Below are 27730 nucleotides of genomic sequence, written 5' to 3'. Positions count from 1 at the left end.
ACTTTGATGGGCGTGACTGATATACTTAAGCTCCTAGTGGCAAGGGGAGCAGGACATACCAATGTAGTCTAGAATTGTTTAGAGATTATTGTCAGATAAACCCAAACTCTGTGGCAAGGGAGAAAGGACAAACCAATGATATCTAACAGGTTGCAGAGTGAAAGGAGAAATCAATGCATCCCTGTCTTCATATGAGTGTTGGGGGGCAGTGGTGACTGAGGAAATCACTCCAGGGCAGAGATCTGGGTCTTACTTCCCTGGTGTGAGCAGGTCCACCCATGAGGATCTGACAGAGGTTGTGCTCTCTTCTCCACAGCTGAGCTCATGAGGCAGGAGCAGGGGCCTCCCAGCAGGGCCATGAACTCCAGCGAGACCCTGGTCATGGAGTTTGTGCTGCAGGGCTTCTCAGAGCACCCAGAGCTTCGCCTTCCACTTCTGGCCTGCTTCCTCTCTCTCTACATCGTGGCGCTAGTGGGCAATACTGTCATCATTGCATTGATCAGCTGTAGTCCCAGCCTCCACAGCCCCATGTACTTTTTTCTCTTCAATCTAGCCACCATGGACATTGTCTGCACCACATCTGTGCTGCCCAAGGCTATTATGGGTCTGGCCTTGGGAGAAAACACTATCTCCTTCTCAGGATGCATGGCCCAAGTCTACTTTATCGTCTGGTCCATTTCTTCTGAGCTCCTGTTACTCACAGTGATGGCTTACGATCGCTACGTGGCCATCTGCCACCCTCTGCATTATAGCACCATAATGAGCCCACGGCTGTGCGGTGCCCTTGCCATAGGTGTGTGGCTCATCTGTGCCATCAATTCTTCGGTGCACACTGGGTTGATGGTGCGACTGACCTTCTGTGGCCCCAACCTCATCACACACTTCTTCTGCGAGATCCCCCCTCTCCTGTTGCTCTCCTGCAGCCCCACCCTGGTGAACAGCATCATGACGGTCCTGGCTGATGTCGTATATGGGGTCATAAACTTCCTGCTTACCCTGATATCCTATGGGTTCATCATTGCCAGCATCCTGCGCATTCGCTCAGCTGAGGGCAAGAAGCGAGCTTTCTCCACCTGCTCATCCCACTTGCTGGTGGTCTCCGTGTACTACACGTCTGTATTTTGTGCCTACATCAGCCCTGCCTCCAGCTATGGCCCTGAGAGAAACAAAGCATCCGGAGCACTGTATACAGCGCTGAGCCCCACCCTGAACCCCATCATCTACTCTCTGAGGAACACTGAGGTCAAGAATGCCCTGGGGAGACTCATCCCCCGTCTGAAGCGTTGATGGTGCCGCTCCAGCCCTCCCTTCAAGCCAGGGCTCTCCCCGCCTGTGTCCCCAAGATCAGCCCTGTCCAAGAGAACCCTCCTCTCACCCACCCAGAACAGGTGCCCTCTCTGGGAACCAGCATGGCCCACCCTGTGTGCCTGCTCACCTGGTCAGTTCCTGAACTGTAAACACAGTCTCAGGTCTGGGGGATGCTCTTCTTGTACCTTTAGAAATGTGTCCTCACCTCTGCACGGTCCTAGGCACCTGCTCTGAAACTGCCTCACAGCCTTTCTCCACCTAGCTCTGGCTCAGTCTCAACCTTCCCTATTTCAGTTCCCTGTCCACACTCCATCTCCCAAACTTGCCCATTCCCCTGTCTCCCCAACAGGTGCCCACACCTCATCTCCCAGCACTTGCCCACACTTCGGTTTCCCCAGTTCTCTGTGCCTGTAGCCCCTTGCTCAGAACACTGTTTTGGATTTTGTGTCGACCAGACCACCTCCTGTGAACTTTTCTGTCATCTTCTGGTGCAAACCAGCCCCCACTCTGCATCTTTTGGAGAGTCGCAATGTTGCACAGCCTACTGCTCCACCTTGTCCACACAGCAGCTATTGCTGTGGTCTCTGGGGCCACTTGCCTGTACTTGCCTCCTGTGTGGTTTTCTTTCACTTTTTAGGGGTCATAGCCAGCGATGCTCAGGGGTTACTCCTGACTCTGCACTCAGGAATTACTCCTGGCGGTGCTTGTGAGACCCTATGGGATGTCGGGGATTGAACCCGGGTTGGCGAGTGCCATGCAAACGCCCTACCTGCTGTGCTATTGCTTTGGTCCCTCATGTATGGTTTTCAAGGCAGCATGGGTCCCTGTCATTGCCAGAAGTCCTCACAAGTCTGCTGGCCGCTGTGTGTGACAACCACGACCATGCAGAAACCTTTGTCCTCATGGGGAGAGCTTCACAGGCCTTGGCTGAGCGAGTCCTTGTGACTGGTTGGTGGGGTGAGGACAGCAATTTGGTGAGAGGGGTCTGTGTGGAATGTTTTGGGACCAAGCCTGTGATGGTGACTTCTCCCATGCTCCAGTCTACATTCCTGAGGCCACATATCAAGGATAACTCCAGCCCATTCCCATTAATATCCTGAGGCCTCGTGCCTCAAGACCCTCATTTGTAGAGGTGCAGGTTCTGTTCTCCCAAAGCTCCGGATACTGCCTACTCATTTAGGAACACACTTCCAGATATTATTAATTTTCATATTAATGTTCAATTAACCTCTGTTAATTGCAGCAATTAGTACAATAGCCACGATTTGGAAAAAAAAAAAAACCCAAAAACCACTACGGATGAATGGATCAAGAAACTGGTCTTGCCCATCTGATAAAGGTTGATAACAAGGATATACAATGCACTGGTTGAACTCCACAAGAAGAAAACTGCCAACCCGATCAAAAAATGGGGTGATGAAATGAACAGAAGCTTTCCTAAAGAAGAAATCCGAATGGCTCAGAGGCACATGAGAAAATGTTCCACATCACTAATCATCAGGGAAATGCAGATCAAAACAACCATGAGATATCATCTCACACCACAGAGACTGGCCCACATCCCAAAAAACAAAAGCAACCGGTGTTGGCGTGGATGCGGGGAGAAAGGGACTCTTCTTCACTGCTGGTGGGAATGCCGACTGGTTCAGCCTTTTTGGAAAACAATCTGGACGATTCTCAAAAAATTTGAAATTGAGCTTCCATTTGACCCAGCAATACCACTCCTGGGAATATATCCCGGAGAGGCAAAAAGGTATAGTAGAGATGGCATATGTATTTCTATGTTCATTGCAGCACTGTTTACAATAGCCAGAATCTGGAAAAAACCAGAGTGCCCCAAAACAGATGACTGGTTAAAGAAACTCTGGTACATCTACACAATGGAATACTATGTAGCTGTCAGAAAACATGAAGTCATGAAATTTGCATATAAATGGATCAACATGGAAAGTATCATGTTGAGTGAAATGAGTCAGAAAGAAAGAGACAGACATAGAAAGATTGCACTCATATATGGAATATAATGTAACTGAGAAGTACAAGTTGGCAACGATGCAACTTCTGGCAGATATCTCTCTGGACTTAGTTACTAAAATACTAAATTACAGAAACCCAAAACTGAGAGGCCGGTAAGTGTGGTCACTCTACCTCGTACCTCTTCATCCTCAGCAATGGAAAACAAGTTATCTAATGCTTCCTTTTCAGCAGGTCTGACTTTAGGGGAGAGACTCTCCAAACAATAATAGTGAGTTTTGTTGAAATATTGTATGCAATCAAAGTGAAAGTAAAGTGAAATTTATTAGTTACACAGGCGGGGGGGGGCTTAGGGTGGGGGGGCTAGGGGCGTGGGGGGTTTAGGGGTGTGAGGGGGTGGGGTGGGGCTATACTGAGATTCTTGGTGGTGGAATATGAGCACTGGTGAAGGGATGGGTATTCGAGCATTGTATAACTGAGATTTAAACCTGAAAACTTTGTAACTTTCCACATGGTGACTCAATAAAAAAAATAAAAAAAAAAAGAAACTGGTCTTGGGGCTGGAACGATGGCACAGTGGGTAGGTGTTTGCCTTGCATGCGGCTGACCCAGGTTCGATTCCCAGCATCCCATATGGTCCCCTGAGCAGTTCAGGAGTAATTCCTGAGTTCAGAGCCAGGAGTAACTCCTGTACTTCGCTGAGTGTGACTCAAAAAGAAGAAAAAAAGAAAAAAGAAACTGTGGTCCATATACACAATGGGATACTATGCAGCTCCAAGAGGAAAAAAAATCTTGCAATCTGTTGTAAATTCACAAAGTAATCCTCGGGGGGAGGTGCCGCTGCTGCTGACCACGTGTGTGTGTTCAGTGGCCCTGAGCCACCTCCCCACCTTCCCAAGGCTCCCCAACAGAGACACAGAGAGACAGGGAAACGGGGAAGCTGGGGACCACAGTCTGATGGTGAAATGGCCCGTTTAATGCAGAGCTGCTAGCATACTTACAGAACATCTGAAGGGGGTTGAGGGAAGGACATAGATAAATATTTAGCTGAGCAAATTCTCTTGGGGAGATCAACTCAAGAAGACACTTTGTCTCCCAGAGACATCTACATTGCTTTTTATCTTTCCTTTCAGTTGTATTAATTATCAATACTTGCAGTTATTTGGATAAACACAGTAAGAGACAAAGATCCCAACACTTAGTTCTCTGGGGTGAGAGCAAGCAAAGCTTTTAACACTCAGTTCTCTGGGCTTTTACTGTAAATGCCGGATTAAGTCCTCAGGCCAGTTCAGTTTGTCCTTCCCCGTGGGGGTCCTGTCTCTTAGGTTGTAACAGTTTGCATCAAGACCATGCATTTATGCTTTCTAGAATGTCCCATTTCAATGCCAGGCAGTTTTGCCACTTGCCCCGGGTCCTTCCAGTTCCATGGTGGGACCTCCCTCTTGGGTGTCAGGAACTACAGAAACTGAAGCCTGAGTCAAGCAGTTATGACCAAGTAATCATGCCCAGGAGTAGATATATTTCAGTGTCAATCAACTCCCAAATATTAGGAGCATAGCATTAATGGTCTTTCTGTGTTTAACCAAAGAACATTGCTCTAGAGTAAAATATAAAAAGGCTATAGGGGAAATAGAAAAGCAGGTACAAGCATACAACACTTCAAATACAAGGCAATGCAAATACAAGTTCAGAATTACCAGAAAGTTTTGGCTTACAAGTAATCAAGACTGACTTGGGGAACTGTGCCAATGAGAGGCAAAATACAAGGGAAAGGTCAAAGATAAACTTAACTAAGTTAGGGATGCTAGCAGGGGCTTGTTCAACTTCTCAGGGAGGAAGAAAGGGGGCAATTGACTGATGAAGCCTAAAGCACTTAGGGTTAATATCCAACACAAAGGAAAGGTTGAAGATAGACTTTAACCAAATTATTGATGTTAGCAAGGGCATGGTAAGCTTCTCTGGGATGAGGAAAGGGGCAATTCACCGGTGAAGCCTAAAACACTGAGGGTTGATATCCAATAATCTGTAACAGCTAGATGGAACTAGAGGACTCCCCCAGCTGAGTGAGGGCAGTGAGAAGCAAAGGGAAAGATTCAGAATAGTCTCTCTCATGTGCGGGGTTTAAGGGTACACAGCAAGGGAGCAACAAGGTCCAAAGGAACCCTAATGGAGAACTGAAGCACATGCTGGGTTGGTGGGAGTGAGGTACTGAAAGGAGGGTTGATGGGGCATTTGGGGGAGGGAGCTGCAAACACTGGTTAAGGGTATAATTATGTGCACGATAAACTATTATTAACAGCATTGTAAAAAAATTAAAAATTAAAATTAAAAAAATCCTTAAAAATATTGACAGTAGAAGTTCCCACATGTGTACCAGAATGTTAATAACATCAATACTTGCAAGAACTAACAAGTGAAATTTATCCAGTATAATTTAGGTAGAATGAATACATCATGTGGTCATTACTAAATTGATATAACAGTGAAAAACAGTGAGTCCTTTCTAGAAATTACAGCATGAATGAATATCTCCAGCATTTTGTCAAGTAAAAGGAAGACACAAAAGAATAGAAACTGCATAAATCTGTCTATTTTTCAGAGTCCCAAAATAGATCAAACAAGTCTAACCAGTGGCATTGGGATTTAGGGTACACTTGTTCCTAGGGGAGTGGGTGATGCTAAAAGCACCCAGGTGCTTTTCTGGTGTGTGTTATGCTCTTCAACTTGGTGAACTGTGGGATAACCCATCAAGCTTAGGGTCATTTTGTATTTGTATTTGGCAATATTGATGTTTAAAGAGAACAAAAGAAAGCCAGAGGGTAATACCAAAACACTATTTATGAAGAAAGTTTAACAATCACAAATGTGTACATACAAGTAAACCTAGAACAAGTTGTGCTAAAATTTGCCACAACCAGAAGCAGGCAAAAAAACTCTTCTGGTGGGAGCTTTCAAAACAGAACTGGAATTTAGTATCAGAAACCAGTAAGGATAAACAAGAATTGATTAGTGTAATCATTAAACCTCCTTGTAAGCAAAATAAGATGAGTTCATGTATGGATCAAGAAATCGACTATATACTTGGGCACACAGTAAATCTTGGGAAGTTCTAAATGTGAATGTTTCAGAGGTGGTATTCTTTGACAGCAAATCAGTCATGGGGCCAGGACGTGTTTCATCAGTCACACTTGTCTTGCTCTGCGGCTAACTGGGTTGTCTTGGCACGGCCTGAGCAGCAGCCCGGCAGCAACACAGAAACAAGTTACATAGAACGAAAGATTGTGTGTCATCCACATATTCCTCTCAGATTTATGAAATTGTCACCTTTATAGGTAAAAACGATTAGATATTGGGAATCCATAAAAAGGAGTCAATAAAATTAGGTAGAGTTAAAAAAATAGTTCCTTTGATCTTCACCAGTTATGTTTTTGTTTGTTTTGGGGCCATTCCTGGCAGTGCTCAGGGTTTACTCCTGGCTCGGTGCTTAGGAGTTGTGTTGTGTTCCGACCAAACCAGGTCAGGGGTTCAGGGTCAGCCTTCAGATGAGGCAAGCCCTCTGTCTGCCAGACTATTGCTGCAGTCCCTGACCCTTACCAACTAAACATTAATGTTAAATAAACAAAGAACAGAACTTTTGGAACTGCTACCCACAGTGTCACTGTCCCTACTCTCAGAAGCCCAGAATTCCAGTGTTTCACAGAATGCTGGCATCAACATTTCAATGAGGACTTTATCAGGTTGTTGTAATTCTGTGTGATATAATTTGTCATTCACGTTCAGCCAAAGGTTACCTCCTGTTTACACAGGAGACGGGACTTCATAGGATTGTTTCTGTCATATATTAGCCGCAAACTATCCAGGATGATGATACCTTAGTAGATAGTGATTTTTTTTTATAGTGACAGTTTTTAAAAAGAAAGAAAGATAGAAATGATATCAGAAAATTGAGATACAGCTCATTACAGAGACAATGAAGAAGAGTGAAAGTCTTTCCATTTACAAATCCTCCCAGTAAGATAAATATGTCATAACCATTTCGACTTACACATGATTTTGTTCGTAATAGTTTCCCAGGACCCTGCATGAAAATCTCTCACAGTTTTAGTGACTTCAGGGTTGAGTCAAATAGTCATCTGGTGTCAGCATACTCTGACGGCTACTTTAACGATACAGAAACACACCCCATAGAAGTGTGTGCATGTGATGCTGAAGAGCCAGCAGTGTCTGACCCTTTCCGTATCTCGTCCTCTTGCTCCAAGATCCAACAAGAGGGAAGCCAACACTCCTGGAAGTTGGAGGACAGTTCTACAGGCATTTCTGAAGCTGTAGGGTATAGGAGAACAGTTTTTCCAGAGTATGGGATTAAATTACAACCTCAGGAGTATATTCTCTGCCCATAATTCCACAATCACCCTAACAGGCATCAGGTGAAAAGATCGGTGGGAAGGGTCAGAAAGATAGTAAAGGGCCTAAAGCACCTGCCTTGCATGTGGCTGGCCTAGGTTCAATCCCCAGAACCAGATAGTACCCTGTGCATTGCTGGGTGCCGTCTCATAGTTCCCCATCTGGGGTGCCCCAGATAATCCTGAAACCTCAGGCCCTGAGAAATACTATATTCTTGGGTCCTCACATCAAATGCCATCCCAGTTAGCTAAGGATTTCTAAAAGGGGCCTTTGGGCCTCCTGACCACCATTTGGGAGACCCACACCCCCGGCACAGAAAAAGGATACCAGTAGAATTATTGTGTGAGATCACATCTCTCCAGGAAACAGAGACTGACAGCTAGAGTCAGGCACAGTCATACACAGAATCATGCGGAGTTAGGCACAGAGTCAGACACAGAAAGTTAGACACAGTCACAGAGTCAGAGTACAGGGTTAAGCACAATCAGATACAGAATGAGACAGTCAGACACAGCCAGACACAGACTCAGACATGTAGAGCGAAACACAGTCAGACACAGTCAGGCATCGTCAGTCAGGCACAGGGTCAGAAATACAGAATAAACAAACTGAGTCAGGCACAGAATCAGGCACAGCGTCAGACACAGACAAAGTCAGTCACAGAGTCAGGGACAGACATACAGAGTGAGACACAGACAATTGGGCAAACAGAAGCCATCAATGTTTTGCACATGCACAAACAAGCAACCATGTGGTCACTCAGCTCAACTTGCAGAGTGCTCGTGCTGAGTAAAAGATCAACTCTTCTCCAAGCTTAAAAACATGTGGCTTATCTACTTTGCCCTGAAGCCTGTCCGTATGCAAACAAAACAAAACAAACCCAAGAAAAGCAGCCTGAGGGAACTAGACCCTGACTCTCCTGCGCACCCATTGTGTCCATGAGGAAGGTTCCTCTAAGGAAGAGAAAGGCAGCACAGGTAGAGATGAAAGTGCTGAGAACTAATCTGGTCAGACCTGGGACATCAGACCAAGCGGGGGGAGGCAAGAAGCCTTCATGAGGCTTTTTTGTAGAAACTACACATTTGAGGAAAGGCGAGTGACTTTGGAGATAGTCAACTGAATGGTATCTTTCCATTCAACTGAAACATCCAGAATGGGTGATCAAGTTGACATGTGCAAGGGAAAATAGTGATAAACTGCTTTTATTTAGGAATGATGCCACGCAAGCATTATCCTCAATGGGGAAAAACCAAGATCTTTCCCTGTAGGATCAGGCACAAGACAAGGTTGCCCAGTCTCACCACTCCTATTCAATATAGTAATGAAAGTATTTGCCATAGCAGCTAGGTAAGAAAAAGTTATGAAGGGCATCCAGATAGGAAAGAAAGATGTCAAGGTTTCACTATTTGCAGATAATATGATACTATACTTAGAAACATGCTCAAGGCCACTCCATACTTTCGGATGAGCCTCACACATGAAGGAATCGGCAGAAGAACCCAGGTATGGGAGACCCGGGCGGAGGTCTCCAAGGTTGCTTGGATTGGTACTGTACCTCTTCCACCCAGATCCTCCATTTTCCAGTCGTTAGGCAGTCACACCCAGAAACTGCCCCGGCACTGTGTAACCTCATCACGGCCAACATCCAGAGACTATAAAACCAAGCTCCCGGATACTATTGGCCACTTGACATCTGATAGCCCAGTTCTCCTCTTGGTGAACCTGGCAAGCTACCAAGAGTTTACTGCCTACTTGGGGGAGAGCTTGGGAAACTCCCCATGGCGTATTCATATGCCAAATACAGTAACAATGATGGGTCTCATTTCCCTGAGCCTGAAGAGCCTCTAATGTGGCACCATTGGGAAGAATGAGTAAAGAGAGACTGCTAAAATCTCAGGGCTAGGATGAATGGAGATGTTACTAAGCCCGCTCGAGCAAATCAATGATCAACGGGATGACAGTGATACAGTGATACTTAGGAAATCCTAAAGACTACAAAAATGCTCCTAGAAACAATAGATTTTAAAGTGGCAGGTTACAAAATCAATACTCAAAAATCAAAATCAATACTTAAAATATAAAAAGCTTTTTAATATCTAAATTATGAAAGAGAATAAGGAGATATTTTTTAGAATCCTGTTCACAATTATGCTTTAAAAAAATCAAGTACTTTGGAATCAACTAAAGAATGAAGAATCTGTAAAGAGAAAACTACAAAACACTACTTCAAGAAATAAAAGAGGACACAGGAAATGGAAACACATCCTTTGCTGATGGATTGGGAGGATTAACATCGCCAAAATGGTAGTATGTCCCAAAGCATTATATAGATTCAGTGCAGTCCCTATAAGGACGTGCAATCAAAAAATGAATTTGGAGCCATGGCACTCTCTCGCCATCTGCATTTGGTGTCTTGCCCACTTTCCACACCCCAGACTGCTCATGGCAATGGGTAGACAAAGGAGGAAGAGAGGGCCAGGCTGATTGGTGATCAGTTGCAGTTTATTCCAATCTCATCTCCTTCTGCCTCCTTCGAGTCTTGCCCCCTCCCATATTCCTCCTCTGTTCCCCTCCTCCTCCTGCCCACTCTTACAGCCTTAGTTATACCCCCAAATCATGAGAGGTTGGGGTAGCAATTACACAAAGGTGTGGTCACAACCAACAGATGGAAAGTCCTTCCCTCCGGGGAAGCTTCTTCTAGGACAAATTCTCATCCAGCAAGATGACCCTCTTAAGGGCAAAATACCACCTAGGGGTGCATTTCTCCTTTCCTTAGTCCAGCAACCATTTAAACATTCATCTTAATTCTACTTCTTAATAGCACTGTAGCACTGTCGTCCCATTGTTCATCGATTTGCTAGAGTGGGCACCAGTCATAGTAAGAGATACATTAAGCTTATAGATTGGCTATTCTGGGGACATCTCGCTATAGATCTCAGAGTACAGTGCTCAGGCCAAATGAGCCCTTCCTAACCCTATTCAAGGTCCTTGTCCAGTCGTTACCCTTTGGATCATGACAGAATTTGTCAATGACCATGCTCTTAACTTATAATTAGTTAAGTATTATGGCACTTGGCCTGTCCCATTTCAATGCCAGGGTAGCTCACAGCTTGCCCTGGGTTCATCCAGTCCCTCGTTGGGAACCTGCTTTTGTGGTGCTAAGAATTAAGGGCAACTGAGGCATCAGTCTAGTAAACAGATGTCCAGGAGTAAATATTATTCGGAGGCAATTAACTCCCAAGTTACAAAAGCATAGCATTGTCTCCCTGTGTCTATACAAAAAGGACATTGCTCTGAAGTAAACTATGCAAAAGGCCATAAGGGAAAGAGAAAAGCAATATTTCACTTACAAATCCAAATCCAGAGTCCTTAGAAGGATCTGACCTTACAAGTCAACAGAGTCTGACTTGGGGATAAAGGTGATTGACTGGTTGGGGAAGCAGAGTACAGAAAAGAGATTACAGATAAACACAGAGGAATGGGAGTGCCTCAGGAGCATTGTGATGGGTGTAACCCAATGAACCTAAGCTCCTTGCTACTAGGGAAGGCAAACCAATGTTAAATCTAAAATGTTTAGAGGTATATTCCAACAAAGGATACCCATAAGAGTTTTCAAGGAAACAGGTCAAACATAGGGCCCTTGGTAGCTGTTGTCAGAGAGAAGCCAGGCCAGTGTGTCTTGTGGCTGAGCTGGGCACCCAGTCCTGGGCCACTGGGCCTGTAGAGCCAGGCCGTAGAGTGGAGCGCACCCAGCCCGAGGGTTGTTTTTGACTCTGCTGACCACTCAGCGCAGGAGTAAGAAACTAAGATGGTTGGGAATCAATTAGCCAGAGGCGCCAGAACATCTGAGCGATAGTTCCATCACCAGAGAGGGCATGCACCCAGAGGAGAAAGGGTTCCCGGTGGATGGTGATGACTCAGACTGCAAGACTGGTGCCTATGCTGCTGGGGAAGGTGTGTGTGTGCGTGCGTGCGTGCGTGTGCGTGTGTGTGTGTGTGTGTGTGTGTGTGTGTGTGTGATGTGGCAGGGGCGCCCAAGGGGCAGATGGCTGACCTCTTTACTGAGAACTGGGACTTGGAGTTCCCAAGGGTTCAAGCCCTGGGTGTGCCGTGCTCTGCGCGAAAACATGATCTATGACCCCAGCTGGCACTACCCGCCTCCGCTGATCCCCCATTATTCCAAGATGGTCTCTGAAGTAGGCCAGTTTGATGAGGCAGAGGACTGAGCTGCATCTTCTGCCCTCTGGGCTAGACTCTCCTGCTCCAAGTCTCTGTTCTGTTCTCTGAGGTGAGGTGCTGTGTATGAGGAAACATCCCCAGTGATCCCTCTCCAGCTAAATATAAACTTAGCTGGAGAGTCAGAAAGACTGTAAAAGGGTTAAGCACTCGCCTTGCATGTGGCTGACCCTAGTCCACTCCCCAGCATCACATAAGATTCTCAGAGCAATGTTGAGTGACCCCTGAGTACAGAGTCAGGAGCAAGCTCTGAGCAAGGCTGGGTGTGGCCCCTGTAAAACAAGAACAAAACTAGAAAAGCCTCCAATATATTACAAATCTAAGTAGAACCATACAGTTACACAGGTTGGAGGAAAATAAAGGGAAAACACTGTGATTTTGGGTTTGGGAGCGTGTTTTTAGGTACAGCTAAAAGAACAATCCATAAATGAAGACTTTGATAAATTGGACTACTAACATTAAAAACCTTTAACTCTAGAAGAGATACTAATCCTTAATGTAGACAACTTAATTCACAACAGTTTCAATACTGATGTTTTAGGAATACAGTGTCATTGCACCACACCCACAACTAGAGGGCCAGCACTTGTACCTGACCTAGATTCTTTTCTGTGGGTTAGGATCTTGTTTTTGTTTTTCTTCTTATTGTTTTTTGGGTCACAACCGAGGTGCTCAGGGTTTACTCCTGGTTCTGTGCTCAGGGGTCACTAGAGATGTTGTAGGGGAAGGGAGTTGTGTTTGGAATTGAACTGTCCTTGGCCTTTTATTGGGAAAGGATCTTACCCCTATACTGTCCCATGATTTCCTTTTCTAATTGAGATTTCTGATAATCATAAATAATCGTCTGACTTCACCTACCACCATCACCCACACTCCCCCAGGCCTTTCCTCAGATTTCTCTCCAAAGAGAGTTCCTGCAGTACCTGTCCCGGCTGGGGTCACAGATCGTGGTGCCAACAGGGCCGTGTCATCAGGAGATTGCTGGAGGTCAAGGTCCCCCCCAAAGTTAATCTTTATTTTTTTTTTTTCAAGAGAAAAATCTCATAGAGACTCTGGAGGAAATGGTATCATTAATTTGAAATATCTAGTCTTATCTAGGTCACTCAATTTCCCCCAGTTACACAACACTTTATTTTGTCCTCACATTATAAATAATATACACTCATGTGCACAGAAACAGACTTCACATAAAAATATTTTTATAAGTAGATTATTGAGCCAAAAGGTGCACAATTTGGGGCTGGAGCATAGCCCAGTGGGTAGGGCACTTACCTTGCACAAAGCTAACTCTGGTTCAATTGCCAGCTTCCCTATAGTTCCCAGAGCACTGTCAGGAGTGATTCTTGAATGCAGAGCCAGGAATAATCCCTGAGCATTACTGGGTGTTGCCCCCAAATAAAACACAAACAATAAGATTCACAATAAAATTACAATAGATATTTCCAAATTACACTGAAAAAAATGTTTTGTTTGTTTTTGGCTCATACTCAGAAGTGCTCAGGGCTTACTCCTGACTCTGTGCTCAGGGATCACTCCTGGAAGGCTTTGGGGACCATTTGGGGTGTTGGAAGTTTAACCCAGGTCAGTCTCATGCAAGAACATGACCTATGTACTGTACTATCTCTCCCCACTTATGTCACTGTCACTGTCATCCCGTTGCTCATCATCGATTTGCTTGAGCTGGCACCAGTAACGTCTCCATTTTGAGACTTGTTGTAACTGTTTTTGGCATATCCAATACGCCACGGGTAGCTTGCCAGGCTCTGCCGTGCGGGCGGGCGAGATACTCTCGGTAGTTTGCCCAGCTCTCCGAGAGGGGCGGAGGAATCAAACCAGGGTCAGCCTGTGCAAGGCAAACACCCTGCCACTATGCTTATTGCTCCAGCCCTTATCCCCACTTATAAACTCCAAAAACTATGCTCCAAGTTAACAGACATTAGAGTTATTTCTCCCATCTCACCAACCTGAGGCAATAACATTATTAGTATTTTTAAAGATTTTATTACTTAGATGGATTAATTTTTTTCTGGTCTTTAGGTTATATTTGGCAGTTCTTGGGGGTGGGAAAGATCCAAACCTTTGAGTGATTTCCCCAACCTCTGCACTGATTTAATTTTGAATTAGTTTAAAATATTTCATGTACTTAAAAGTCACTTGTATTTGGTGGGTGTGAGGGGTAGTGTGGGGAACTTGGGCTATACCAGGTGGTACTTATGGGCTATTCCTTGGGTTTTGCTCAGGAGTGACCTTGTTACCATGGGACCACTTGGTAACCATGGTGCCGAGGAGTTGAACTGAGGTCAGCCACTTGCAAAGCAAAAGTTCTTGTTTAATGGGTTGTCTGTCACACTCCTAGCCACTTCTACTTTAACTTTGAACTGTTCATGTTCTTTATCATGTAAGTCACCAAAGTTAATCTTTAAAACAAATCCTTTGATTTGAAAAAAAGCCCCTGGAATGAATGGCAATATTCCAAGATATACACTTGGCTTGTAGCCCAAAGAGCTTTTCAGTGCCTCTCCTTGGAAGTAAGTCTTCTGAGTTTTGATGTTGGTAACCACCCTATAGAGGATTTCCCTTGTGCCATTAAGAGCAGGACACAGGAAGTTGTGCATAGTTCCTTTTTAAATGCATACACACACTTGCTACTCTTAATTAAAGTACTGTGAAAGAAATCTGCCAGTGGTATAAAACTGAATCCAGAAATGATGAAAACTAATGGAGAATGTTTTGCATTTTTCTTGCACTCATTCCAGGGTGCTCCGAGGAGGACACACTGTTGTTGTGTCCACTCCTGTCATTAGGATCATGTTTTTCTTTTTTTTCTTTTAGCTTTTTGGGTCACAACCGAGGTTCTTGGGGTCTACTCCTGGGTCTGTGCTCAGGGGTCACTGGTGATGCTGTGGGGGAGGGAGTTATGTTTGGAATTGAACTGTCCTTGGCCTTTTATCGGGAAAGGATCTTACCCCTATACTGTCCCATGATTTCCTTTTCTAACTGAGATTTCTGATAATCATAAATAATCGTCTGACTTCACCTACCACCATCACCCACACCCCCCCAGGCTTTTCCTCGGATTTCTCTCCAAAGAGAGTTCCTGCAGTACCTGTCCCGGCTGGGGTCACAGATCGTGGTGCCAACAGGGCCGTGTCATCAGGAGAATGCTGGAGGTCAAGGTCCCCCCCAAAGTAAATCTTTAAAACAAATCCTGGAAAAGTTCCAATACAATATTTTAGAGATTTTCACAAAATGATTCTGAAGAGGGGCCGGAGTGATAGCACAGCGGGTAGGGCGTTTGCCTTGCACGCGGCCAACCTGGGTTCAACCCCTGGCATCCCATATGGTCCCCCAAGCACTGCCAGGAGTAATTCCTGAGTGCAGTGCCAGGAGTAACCGCTGAGTGAAGCTGGGTGTGATCCAAAAAGCAAAAAAAAATAATGATTCTGAAGAATAATTTCCCCTTACTTTAAAAATTTAATTTAGTTTATTTTAGGGCCACACTGAGCAGTGCTCAGGACTTAGTCCTGGTTCTATATTCGGGGATCACTCCCGGCAGGGCTCTACAACCCATATGGGCTTATGGACCAAGGCAAATGCCTTTCCTGATGTATTATCTCTCTGCCCCCCTCTCCTGTACTATATAGAGCAAAAACATAACTGTCATAATGAAGAGATGAACTTTTCCAAAGTTGGTCAACTCTTTTTCTTCCCTTCAACTCCTTCTCCCACTAAATTTGCAGCTGATTTAATGAAACCATAGTCTGGAGGTGCTGTGCCTCTCTAGCCCTGTGAGTTTGATGAGTGTGCAGGGTGGTGAAGTTCGGACAAATGCACTCAGACTAAAAACCTTGCACAGGGCTGATGTCACCAAGTAGGAATCCTGCCCCAAACAGAAATGGGCAACTTAACAGGAATCCTCCAGTCAGTCAGTGTCAAAGGGAAGACAAGCCTGCCTGGCTCTGACAGGTGGGTGGAACTTCCCTGTTGCTGTGTTCACAGGACTCGGGGCCAGGTGCCAGAGAGCTGAGTGTTGTCAGAGCCCAGGCACCACCAGGAGAGCGCTTGAATGGAACTTCTAAGAGGCAACTGATTCAGGAATAGGCCTTTGAAATGATGAGCAACACTGACTAATAATAAACTAGGAACTTAGGCCACCGAAGAAAGGGCATCATTGGTTGTCTGGCCACCCTCCTCTTGAGCACAGCTTATAAAAGTTCACCTTCCCACAGTGCATGACTCTGCAGCACCATGGCCACCCTGGGCATCACTGTTGCCCTGCTGGTGTGGATGGCCACCCTGCTGCTCATCCACATATGGAAGCAGATCTACAGCAGCTGGAAACTGCCCCCCGGCCCTTCCCCCTGCCCATCATAGGGAACATTTTACAAGAATATCCCCAAATCCCTCACCAAGGTAAGAGCAATATTGCTGATTATAGAGAGGAGAGTTCAGGAATTCGTTGTGATATGTGTATTTTCAACTCAATGTCAGAGAAATTCTTCAACACCAGAAGTCTTTCATGCACTGGCTGGGTTAATGTCAGGGTCTTGAGTGACAATCCAAATACCATGCTTTCTTCTTCCGGAAATGTGGAGCTGGAGTTGCAGCCCTGGCCGTAATCTCTGGCTCCTATTCTCTGGGTGGGCTGCAGGAGGCCACTCCCAGGTCTCTTGATGTTGCCACAGAGCAGTGCAAGGACAGCCGGGAGCTCTCTGTGCTGATTCCAAAGAATAGGGTGGATGGCGTGTGAGCCATTGCTGGCCTCAACTCCTCTAGTTGTGACTGGAGAATGAACTCAAAAGATGAAATCTAGTGAGTTAATGAACATATCCATGGACTAGCAGGCTGGAAAGTGGGCTAAGGGGGTACTGACAGAGGTTGTGGGGGTCACTGTTATGTTGTCCAAATCTGGGCTTTGACCAGGACCAAAGCAAAAACAGGTGGGTGTGACAGGGTGGGCATGGACAAAAGGGTATCATGGAGGGCACAAGTTGGCCCCTGACATTGATGGTGTGTGTGTGTGTGTGTGTGTGTGTGTGTGTGTGCGCGCGTGTGTGTGCGTGTGTAGTGACTTAGTCAGAGGATCCAGGGGTGTGTCCAGGACTGCAGCTCCACTCCGCATTTCCTGCAGAAGAAAGCTTCTGAGGGGAGAGTCTTCCCCACATCACCCTGGGCTCGCTTGGGCCAATTTGAGGAGCATTCCGAGGCTTCACCCAAGGTTCTCTGGTTACTGCAGCTTGCGGAACAGTATGGGCCCGTGTTCACCGTGTACCTGGGCCCCCGTCGTGTGGTGATCCTGCATGGCTATAAGGCTGTGAAGGAAGTTCTGCTCAACTACAAGAACGAGTTTTCTGGCCGAGCAGAGTTGTTTGCCTTCGAGGCGCACAAGGACAGAGGTGAGCACCTTGCAGAGGGTGGCTTGTCCCAGCACACAGTGTGCTGGGGTGGGTGGGCCTGGTCATGGGGCTGAGACCTTCAGACAGTACCAGTAATGGGTGGGCATCCAGCACATGGTCCCTGCTCTCACAGCACATTTGGATGAAACGACTTCCACTCGAGGACCCTTGAGTCCCAGGAACAAGCAAGCAGCCAGTGCTGACGGCAGCGCAGACATGTTGGCAGAAACCCCCAAGGGGACACTTTTCTCCCGCAGCCCAGACTCCTCAGCTCTCACTGTTGAGCGGGAGCCTGTCCCTCTCAAACCCCTTAACCCCAAGTTATTCTTTCCCCCTGCAGTGAGATACCCCAGTCCTTGGGCACTGAAAGTGCTGATACTGGCTGTCTGCAGGACTCTGCTCAGAGGCATCCAGTTCTAGCCCAGTTCCTGAAGGGGCCTCTGAGGCTTCCCCTGGGCTGTTCCTGAAACTGGAGGCATTTCTGAGTGCAGCCCTGACTCAGGCTCGATTTCCACCTGATCCTGACCTAGTCTAGCCTCCCTTTCCTCGGCACTCCAAAACCCCCAGTTCAGCTGATCCAGAAAACACGCTGGTCACCTTTACAGGAAGGGCTGAAGTAGGGTCTGAGGTTCTAGCTCTTCTTACACTACTGGAGTGTCCCTAGTCTCCTAACCTTGGTTTGGCCCTCATGACCCAGGACCCAATCCCTGCAAGTGCCTCCCTCCGGGTAGACTTGAAACCATTCCTCCCCCTTCCCCCAATCCCTGTTCCCGGCCCCCTCATCCCACTATCTCCTCTGCCTCTCTCAGGCCTGACAGATCTTTTCCTGGAATGTCCCGCGAGCCTTTTGCATCTGATGGGCTCTCTGGCCAGAGCTCTCTGACCCTTGCCAGTGAAGCCATAGACTGAGCATTGAGGCCTTAGTGGCAGGAGGGTGAAACCTCAGCAAGAACAAAGTGGCTTCTCAGGGCACCCATCAGACGGGAGTGGGTGGCAGTCTTTCCTGAGGCTGGCTCAATGTAGCTTTTGAATGAACAAGGAAGGAAACGGAACCGCTGTGTGGAGGCTACTCCTCCCACCTCAGAAGAAAATCAGAGGGATGCCTCAAATTCAAACTGCCCCACCATCCCTGTCGGTGGTGCTGGGGCCCCCTTCTCTGTCCCAGCAGCTCAGATGCATCCTGGGGTTCCTGAGCCCCCTTTCTAGGAGCACTGAGCACTTCTCACCCTACCTTTCTCCTCTGCTCTCCCCCTCCCTTAGGAATCATCTTCAATAATGGGCCCACCTGGAAGGACACCCGGCGATTTGCCCTGACCACCCTCCGTGACTACGGGATGGGGAAGCAGGGCAACGAGGAGCGAATCCAGAGGGAGATGCCCTTCCTGCTGGAAGCACTCCGAGAGACCCAGGGTGTGTGGCTGCTGGAGCACAGGTTCTGATGCAGACCGCTGACTTCAGCCAGCCTGAGCGCCCCAGGCATTGTGTCACACCCTGCTGCCTTGCAATCACAGGGAGGGTGCTCTTGCTAGTACTCAATGACTGGAATAACTCAATAGCTAGGAAGAAAACCCAAAGAGGCGTAGCCTTCTCTGTGTCCTCTGGGAGTCCAGCTCACGACGTTGCAGTTGTCATAGGCTCCTCGGGGGGAAGGCGGTGGGGGCCCCGCGAGCTCCTCTTACACCCCGTGCAAATGCTCCTCTGTTTTTCAGGTAAGCCCTTTGACCCCACCTTTCTCATTGGCTGTGCACCCTGCAATGTCATAGCTGACATCCTCTTCCGCAAGCACTTTAACTATGACGATAAGACCAGCCTGAGGCTGATGGCCTTGTTTAATGAGAACTTCTACCTGCTCAGTACACCCTGGCTCCAGGTGAGGCCCCCTGCCTCCTTCCCCCCGACCTCCTGGTTTCCCTTTGCAAAGCTCACATGTGTGGACAACGAGGCAGTGCAGTGTAGCAGAGCAGGAAGCCTATTGCATCAAGAGGACAGGGGTGGCCAGCAGCATGTTTGACTGGAGCTCCTATACATCCCAATGCACACGTACACAGACCCATCCTCCCCCTAGTCAGCACTTAGTCCTTACCTTTCACAATTGGCAGCCTTTGACATGTGATGCCCAGGCTGTGTGTTCATCCAGCACAGAGCACTCAGCACCTACTGGAGTGGGACCCAATAAGATCGCGTAGGCCAAAGAGTGTAACATGGGGCCGGTGCGACAGTACAGCGAATAAAGCTCCTGCCTTGAACACAACCTACCTGGGTTTGATCTCTGGCATCCCATATGTCCCTTGATGCCCCACATGATCCTCTGAGCCCACTAGGAGCCCCCAAACCAAAATCAACCAAACCAAACAAACCCCAAAATAAAAATACCAAGAATTCCAGCAGTACAATAGTGGGTTGGAGAAGTCATTAGCCCAAAACACAAAATGGTATATGCATATTTATAGACAATAAATGTAGATATAAATATACACTAAGATGATGTTTCCGAACCCTCTCTCTAGATTTATAATAATTTTTCGAGCTATCTACGCTATCTACCTGGAACTCATAGAAAAGTCATGCGAAATGTGCAGGAAATAAAAGACTATGCACTGGAAAGAGTGAAGGAGCACCTCCAGTCACTGGACCCCAACTGCCCCCGAGACTTCACAGACTGTCTTCTCACAGAAATGAAGAAGGTACCTTGCACCTTGCTGCGTTCTTGACATGAGGCAAAGCTGAGGGCTTGGTAGCTGTGTCATGTGTTTGCCGGGGGGAAGGCCTTGCAGGGTCAGATTTTTCCATGATCTGAAAAGCTATTGTCCAGATGTCCACAGTGGGTATGTATATTTGCATGATCTGAGTTTTAATTTCAGTGTGGCTTCGTGTCTACCTCCTGTGGCAGACAGCTAGCCTGCATGATAGTCTGAAACCCTTTCACTGTCCACCACCCCGGCCACCAAGATGGTCTTTCTTAGGGAAGCAGTACATATGGGGTAGATGTACATATGGATGAAAAAACAAATAGATAAATAATGAGTAGGTGGACTTTATGTGTGTGGGCTCCAACCACTGTGTAACAGCAGAAACAAAAGGGAAGACAAACTAAGCACCAGGGGGAAGTTCTAGAGATGGGAAACACAGAATCTGAGAAGGTTGGAGGCTGTGGAGGAAAGAAGAATGGAGGGAACCCTTAGTCACAGAATGGAGCAGATTGAACCAAGGGCAGGGAATACACAGAACTAATGTTGCTAGTGGTTTCTGAGAAAAAATGTAGCAGACTAACATATGCGTAGCTGGCCTTCCAGAAATGAAAGAGTCTTAGCAGAGCTGCCATCTTGGAAAGAGTATTGCAGGTATCTCTGTTATTAGCCCTGCAGCTAAGTATTTCCCAAGCTCAGTAAAATCATGTCAGTGACAACCGAAAGACTGTAAAGATTTCACAGCCAATTTATCCATCACTGTATCACTGTCATCCCGTTGTTTGTTGATTTGCTCGAGTGGGCACCAGTAAGGTCTCTATTACACTCAGCCCTGAGATTTTAGCAGCCTCCTTTACTCGTCTTTCCCAATGATTGGAGGCTCTTTCAGGGTCAGGGGAATGAGATCAGGGGAATGAGACCTACAGTTAATGTTTTTGGCATATTGAATACGCCATGGGTAGTATGCCAGGCTCTACCGTGCGAGCCGGATACTCTCGATAGCTTGCTGGGCTCTCTGAGAGGTATGTACATTTCTTTTACTGTATTTGGGATATGAATACACCACGGGGACCCTCGTATTTATTCATACAAGATTTAAAATCTGAAGTAGAGGACAGAATGCAGTGAGTAAGATGCTTGTCTTGCACACAGCTGAATCAGGTTCTGCCGCTAGCACCCTTATGGTTCTCTGAGCTCCACCAGGAGTGATCTCTGAGAACAGAGTCAGGAATAAGCCTGAGCACAGCCAGGTATGGCCTCCACCCTCACCTCCAAATTGGAAACAGTTTAAATAACTGCCCCTGGGTTAGTGAAGTTTCAAAAATCATGGTATGCCCTACACTGTATGTTGCTATAAAAACCCAAACACATCACTAGTTTAAACATGGTGAAATATGAGATATTGTCTATTTTAAGAAGATGGACACATGAGCATGAGCTGTATTATCCCATGAAACCCCGTGCAGCCAAATCAACAGGAGATGATAGACATAAATGCAGTGGTCTGGGGCAGGAGGCATGGCGGAGGTCCCAGACACAACTGCTCTGCAGTCATGGAATTGCTCTGTCTCAAGATCAAGGTGGTGGATATAGTGCCCACAACCTCACACCGAAAACGCATGCATTTTATTTCACCTATTGAGTTTAAAATCCTGACTAAAGACTGCTGCAAATATGCAAAACTCATACACATTAAAAGTTTTATGCATGGGACTGGAGTGATACCACAGCGAGTAGGGCGTTTGCATTGCAGGCAGCCAACCCGGGTTCGATTCCCAGCATCCCATGTGGTCCCCTGAGCACCGCCAGGAGTAATTGCTGAATACATGGGCCAGCAGTAAACCCTGTGCATCGCTGGGTGTGATCCAAATAGAAAAAAATGTCATGCAAGTTAGGGAAAAATTCAGTAAGCATAGAGCCTGAAAATATTATCTAGGATTTCAAAAGTAGACACCCTAAGGGAGGAAACAAGAGGAACACCTTAAAGGGGCTGGAAAGATAGTATAGTGGGTAGGGCACTTGCCTTGCACTCAGTTGACATGGATTTGCTTGCTAGTACCACATATGTTCCCCTAAACACTGCCAGGACTGATTCCTGAGCACAGAGGCATGAGCAAACTGAGCACAGCTGAATGTGGCCCAATGCCCTGTCCAACCCTCAAAAAACAAAGCCCCCCCCAGAAAAAAGAACCCAAAACAAAAAGAAGGAACATAAAACATTTTTTAAACAATGCAGAAAAAGATACCTTAAAGTATAAAAATATTCCAAGGATCTAAACATACTATTACATGTATATTTGGTGTGTTGCATTATTAGTAGGATGTAGAATCATGAGAAAGAGCCTTGGTTGTTGAGTTACCATCTCACGCCAGTGAGTGGCATATTTCAAAAGTCAGGAAATAGCCAGTGTTGGTGGGATTGTGGTAAGAAAGGGACCCTCATCCACTTTTTATGGAAATGCCATCTGGTTCAACCTTTATGGAAAGCAATATGGAAATCTATTCCAAAGACAGAAATAGAACTACCATACAACTCAGCGATACCACTTCTTGGTATCAATCCCTCAAACATAAAAACATTTTTGAAAGGATCTATGATATTAAGTGTGCTCATTGACACAGTTAATACAATAGCCACATATGGAAACAACTCAAATGCACAAATATGATGAAATGTACCAAGAATTTGTGGTCTATATTCACAATACAATATCATGCAGTTCCAAGCAAGAACAAAGTCATGTAATTTTCCATACATGGATAGAACTAGAGAACTCAACATCATGCTGAGTGAGGTCAGGGAGGAAGAAAGGGATAGATGATCTCTCCCACGTGTGGTACTCAAAGGTACACAGTAAGATAGCAAGAAAGGGCCGAAGGCAACACAATGGGAGAACTCATTCACAAGACTGGATTTGTGGGGTGGTTGAAAGGGAAGACCGCTGGGTCCTTGGAGGGTGAGGTGAGTGATCACATGCACTGATGATGGGTGGTGGTGGTGGAATTATCTTAGAGGAGACCATCACTAACAATATTCTAAATCACAGGACACCAATCAGTAAAAAAGTGAAACAAAAAAGGGAAAAGAGCCTTGGTTGGATTAGTTTGACCCAAGGAATCCACCAATACAGGCATCTTCCTCTTCTGCTAGGGTGAGAGCCTGAGAAAGCTGCTGGCCCCCCAGTGGGAGGTCTGCCCGCCTGACTCTTCATCTAATTGGGAGCTTTGGCCAGGAATCCTGGAGCCATTTTAATTGTCCCTCAGAGCTTTCTCTCCCAGTTGGTGTCCTCAGGATCTTATGGACAGACACCTGCCCCTGCCCCTGCCATTGTAAGTAGAACAGAACCTTAATTGTAGGTCAGGGACTGATCAGGACACTGAAGTCTCACTTCATGAAGACAGAACATCTGTGGTGACCCAGAGCCTCCTCTGGCACGAGGTGCTTTTCAGGATGCCCACCCAGGCCACTGGGAGAACAGGTAAGCTGTTCTGACTTGGAGATGTTGGGTCAAAGTGTTCACCTAGAGAAAGTCGAAGAATTGATGTGTTGAGGTGAACCTGTGTGAAATCTAGACTGAGGCACCGGCTTAGCAGACAGCAAGCATAACAAGTATGGGGCAGCCCTTCTTTCAAGCCTTTCAACTGAAAACTAGCCAGAAGGTGTCCAGGCTTAGATGTTCCTGGCAGCCCCTGAGCCTCAGTGAAAACAGTGCCCATCCCACCTCTTCACAGAGGTCCCTCTTCAACCACAGCCCTCTTATCACTCATCTTTTGTTTTCTGGGTCACACGCAGCAGTGCTCAGGGCTTAGTCCTGGTTCTTCACTCAGGGATCATTCGTGATATGGCTAAGGGGACCGTATGTGGTGTTGGGAACCAAACAAGTCTGCCATGCAAGGCAAGTCCCCTACCCACTATGCTGTAGCTCTGGTCCTGCAATGATAGTTTAAAGGTGACTTCCATCATCTAAGTACCAGCTCTGCTATATTCACAGCAGGCCTGCACTAATGTGACTAACAGGCCAATCTCCATACAGAGAGTTGAACACTTCTCACCTGGTGGTAGGGCCTTGAAATATAACTTGCTCCGGCCAGTGGACAAGAGTATGATTAGTTACTGATTAATTATTTTTCCAAAAGTGCCCTTTGAATCCTCCCTATTTCATTTTTAAAATGTCACACAGAGTTGCTGGAGCAATAGTACAGCGGGGAGGGCATTTGCTTTGCCCACAGTCAACCTGGATTTGATCCCCAGCATCCTGTATGGTCCCTTCTGCCCCACCAAGAGTAATTCCTAAGTGCAGTCAGAAGTAACCCCTGAGCAGCGCCAGGTGTGAACCAAAAAGGAAAAAAAAGTGTCACATGGAGAACATGTCTATTTCTGCAGGAGGGTTAGCCAGGGCCAGCAGCCTCCAGGGCCAGGACCAGGCAGAAATCTTGCCGGTGCTCATGGCCAGTTGAATCCCTCATTTGTGATAAAGTTCCCCAGGAACCCTGGAAAAAATGGAGGCGAATAATACCCTTGCCACAGGGGTTATGTCAGTTTGTGCGCCAATCAGCAATTAGTTCATAAACAGGCATGGGCAGCTCCTGCTTCCCTCTGCTATAAGCACGGACTCGGTGAGGTCCTGGGAGACCACGTGGAGTTCTACACCTGATCTAATGCCAGTACTTCCGTCAGGTTTAGCTGTGTGGGACATTTCCCCACTGTTCTCATCAGTGCAGTACACATCCTGTTCTTGCCAGTCAGTTGCTGTGGACATGCACTGATGAATCTTCCTCAGAGACACTAGTCCTGACTAGTATTATTTTGAGTCATTCATCTAATCCAGTGTGAGATGCTGGATGAGATAAGAGCAGGTGCCTTTTTTTGTTTGTTTGAAGAGAACCATTTTTTATAGTCCAGGAGTCTCTTTATTTTTAAACAAACACTTCTCATGCCATGAATTCATAGGGGAAGGTCTCCAGCAGCTCAGGTTCCTTCCCAGTGGTTCTTACAAAGTGGGCTTCTCTGGGTGGAGCAGGCTGGCGCTTCAGTTGAACCCAAGTCCCTTTCTCTTTGGCTTCCTTCTTTTTTTGATCATTTTCCTTCACCCGTTTCAGGAAGCTGTCTCGACTCTTAGAGTGCTTAATATGCTCACAATGCGGACATTAATTCTCTCGGCAAGAATCTTGCCCTTGACTTGTTGGTCAACGACAATGCCAACAGCATGCTGGGTAACATTGTAGACTCTTCCAGTTTTGCCATGATAACACTTGTGGGGCATTCCTTTTTGGACAGTGCCCATTCCCTTTATGTCTACGATATCACCTTTCTTGTATATACGCATGTATGTGGCCAAAGGGACAACTCCATGTTTTCTGAAAGGTCTAGAGAACATATAGCGAGTCCCCCTCGCTTTTTCTTTGTGTTGGTCATTTTGGTGAATTACTGGGAGCTGGCGGTTCCGGCCGAAAGGAAGGAGAGCAGGTTCCTTTTCAAGCCGACTCTCTCTTTTTAACATCCTGTTATCATCCCTTAGATTTTTTTTTTTACTTGTGTTGGGTCCGGAGCCGCAAGAAGCAGAGACGGGCCAGTCTTGCGAGACAAAAGTTTATTCAGACCAACATGCTGGGGCTGCACCTCTAGTAGATGCAGCGGTTTGTTCTAGCTAGGGCAGCCTTTTTATAGGGCTTGAGTCCTCCGGGCCAGTCACATTTGTCACGTAACCTCGTCCGGAGCCACTATCTTGGAATTCGGGTGCCTGAAGACATTCTTTCATTCTCCTTGCCCTGCGTCAGGAGTTACTATCTGTAGAGCCGTGGGACCGGAGTCGCTATCTGCCGGGCCGGAGTCACCATCTGCTGGGCCGGAGTCATTATCTGCTGGGCCGTGGGAATGGAGTCACTATCTGGGCTCCTTGTTTTCAACAACTCCTTTGTTAGGCACGTACATGAATTCCAACCTAACCGACAGGCAGATGTCAGGATGTATGTGACAGGACGTATGTGACAGGACCCAGGCATAGTGCTTTGTTAGTTACATACAGTTCAGGGGCGCAAGCATGGTTACAGAAGCAGAACAAAGCGAGGTTACAAAGGTCAAGAGTAGGCTTTAACCCAGTATAATTTCTTTCAACTTAAACTTACAACGCACAAAAAGATAGGCTACATTCATCTTGTCCTCTTGTCTTTTTTTTTGCTCTGGCATCAGCTCTGATCTTTAAGTGGGGACTTAAATTTAGGGACAAAAATTTGGAAATTTGGACGCTTATCGCTCTTGGTCTGTCCTGACTCCTAAGTTTTCCTGTCAACAGAGGCAGAGAAGATGTTTGTGATTGTCCGTGTCATATGCAGACACAAACACATAATTCCCACGTCGATCTAAGAAAGCATGAATTAGCATGAACTCCTTATGCCTGTTATCAAGGTACACTTCCATAGAGCTATTCCAGAACAGTTTGTACTGTTGTCCCCAGCTTTAGGATTCCCGAGAAGTCATTCTGACCTTCCCCTTTCTTCATGGCTGCATCATCAACTGTACACCTACCCCTGCAACATCCTGAGGGCTCACCACTTTGCTCAAGCCTGAGACCCATAAAAGCAGTTTCTTAAAAGCAAATACAGTAACTGGGATTTAGTCTTTGTAGTTTAAGGCAAACTTCCACAGAAAAGAATGCACTTATTTGACACCTTTGGCAAATGCTCACACCTGGGAGCCAACCTGTGTCAAGTGAGACACTGTTGCCACCCAGGTATTCCCTCATATTCCTTCTTGTTAAGTTCCCCATACCTCACGGGCAATACCACATTTGTTTCTTTTCTATCACAGCTCCATTCTGCCTGTTCTATAATTTCATGCAAGTAGAATTATATATTGAACTTAACTTACTTTGAACTTATTTGCTCAAACTTATTTTGAACACCCTAATATTTTCAGATTTCTATTTAGTTCAATTCTGCAGTTATATTCAGTTTAATGAATAATCCAGTTTCTTGTTGGTTTTGGTTACTATGAATAAAACTATCAAAACTCTTAAGAATACATCTTTTCCTGTTTCCTTTGTGATAGAACTACTGACTGGTTTCAGTTAGCAGTTCTATAACTACAAGTGGACATTAAGTAAGTGGACATTAAGTTTCTAAGAAACTATTTTCCAGAGTGATACCAGTTTTTATCTGATCCCAACAACAGGAATCTTGACTGCTCCATATCCTCATGAGCTTTATTTTGTGGCTTTTTAAATGTTGACATCATTGTGATTCTCTTTTGTATTTCCTTGGCAGCTACTGTTGCCAAGGACATTTTTATGTGATGTTTGTCATCCAGGCATCTTTTTTATGTGGCTCCTCAGACCCCAGGATCACTTTTGAGTATGCTTGGCAGGTCAGTATGGGCCTGATGATTTGGTTCTTAGCCCACTGAGGATCAAGGAAACCAAAGATTGCAGGGCCAGAGATTGAACTTGAGACCTCATTCATGCAAGGCACGTACTCTACCCCTTTGAACTATCTCCTGGCCCCTAGGTGTCTGGTTTTGTGAGAATTCTGTGAGCTTTCTACTAATCTCATATTAGGATTTGTTACTTTTCAACTGTAGATGTGCACATCTATATAAAGGTTCTTTATTGGGTATATGCTTTCCTTTTATTGAATCACCGTGAGATACAGTTACAAAGCTTTCATGATTGAGTTTTAGTCATAAAATGATGAAAAACCAATTCCTTCAGTGTACATTTTCTACCACCA

At 46.1% G+C, this 27730-nt stretch overlaps 1 protein-coding gene and 2 pseudogenes across 1 annotated transcript; 2 read left to right on the top strand and 1 right to left on the bottom strand.

Annotated features, from left to right (window-relative positions):
* Positions 1-357: 357 nt before the first annotated feature.
* On the top strand, positions 358-1287 carry LOC129399424 (olfactory receptor 13A1-like). The gene has a single exon (XM_055119482.1). It carries the CDS (start codon positions 358-360, stop codon positions 1285-1287), a length of 930 nt encoding a protein of 309 aa, XP_054975457.1.
* A 14883-nt stretch (positions 1288-16170) lies between these two features.
* LOC129399347 (cytochrome P450 2E1-like) lies at positions 16171-24660 on the top strand (annotated as a pseudogene).
* Positions 24661-24937: 277 nt separating this feature from the next.
* On the bottom strand, positions 24938-25430 carry LOC129399346 (60S ribosomal protein L21-like; annotated as a pseudogene).
* Between the last annotated feature and the right edge of the window lie 2300 nt (positions 25431-27730).

The sequence above is a fragment of the Sorex araneus genome, chromosome 11, assembly GCF_027595985.1.
Source record: "Sorex araneus isolate mSorAra2 chromosome 11, mSorAra2.pri, whole genome shotgun sequence".
In the NCBI taxonomy this organism is placed as follows: domain Eukaryota; kingdom Metazoa; phylum Chordata; class Mammalia; order Eulipotyphla; family Soricidae; genus Sorex; species Sorex araneus.
This window is presented reverse-complemented; position numbering and strand designations above follow the sequence as displayed.

Excerpts from the sequence above, each read along its gene's own strand:
- LOC129399424 (XM_055119482.1), top strand. The coding sequence starts at position 358 with ATGAACTCCAGCGAGACCCTGGTCATGGAGTTTGTGCTGCAGGGCTTC.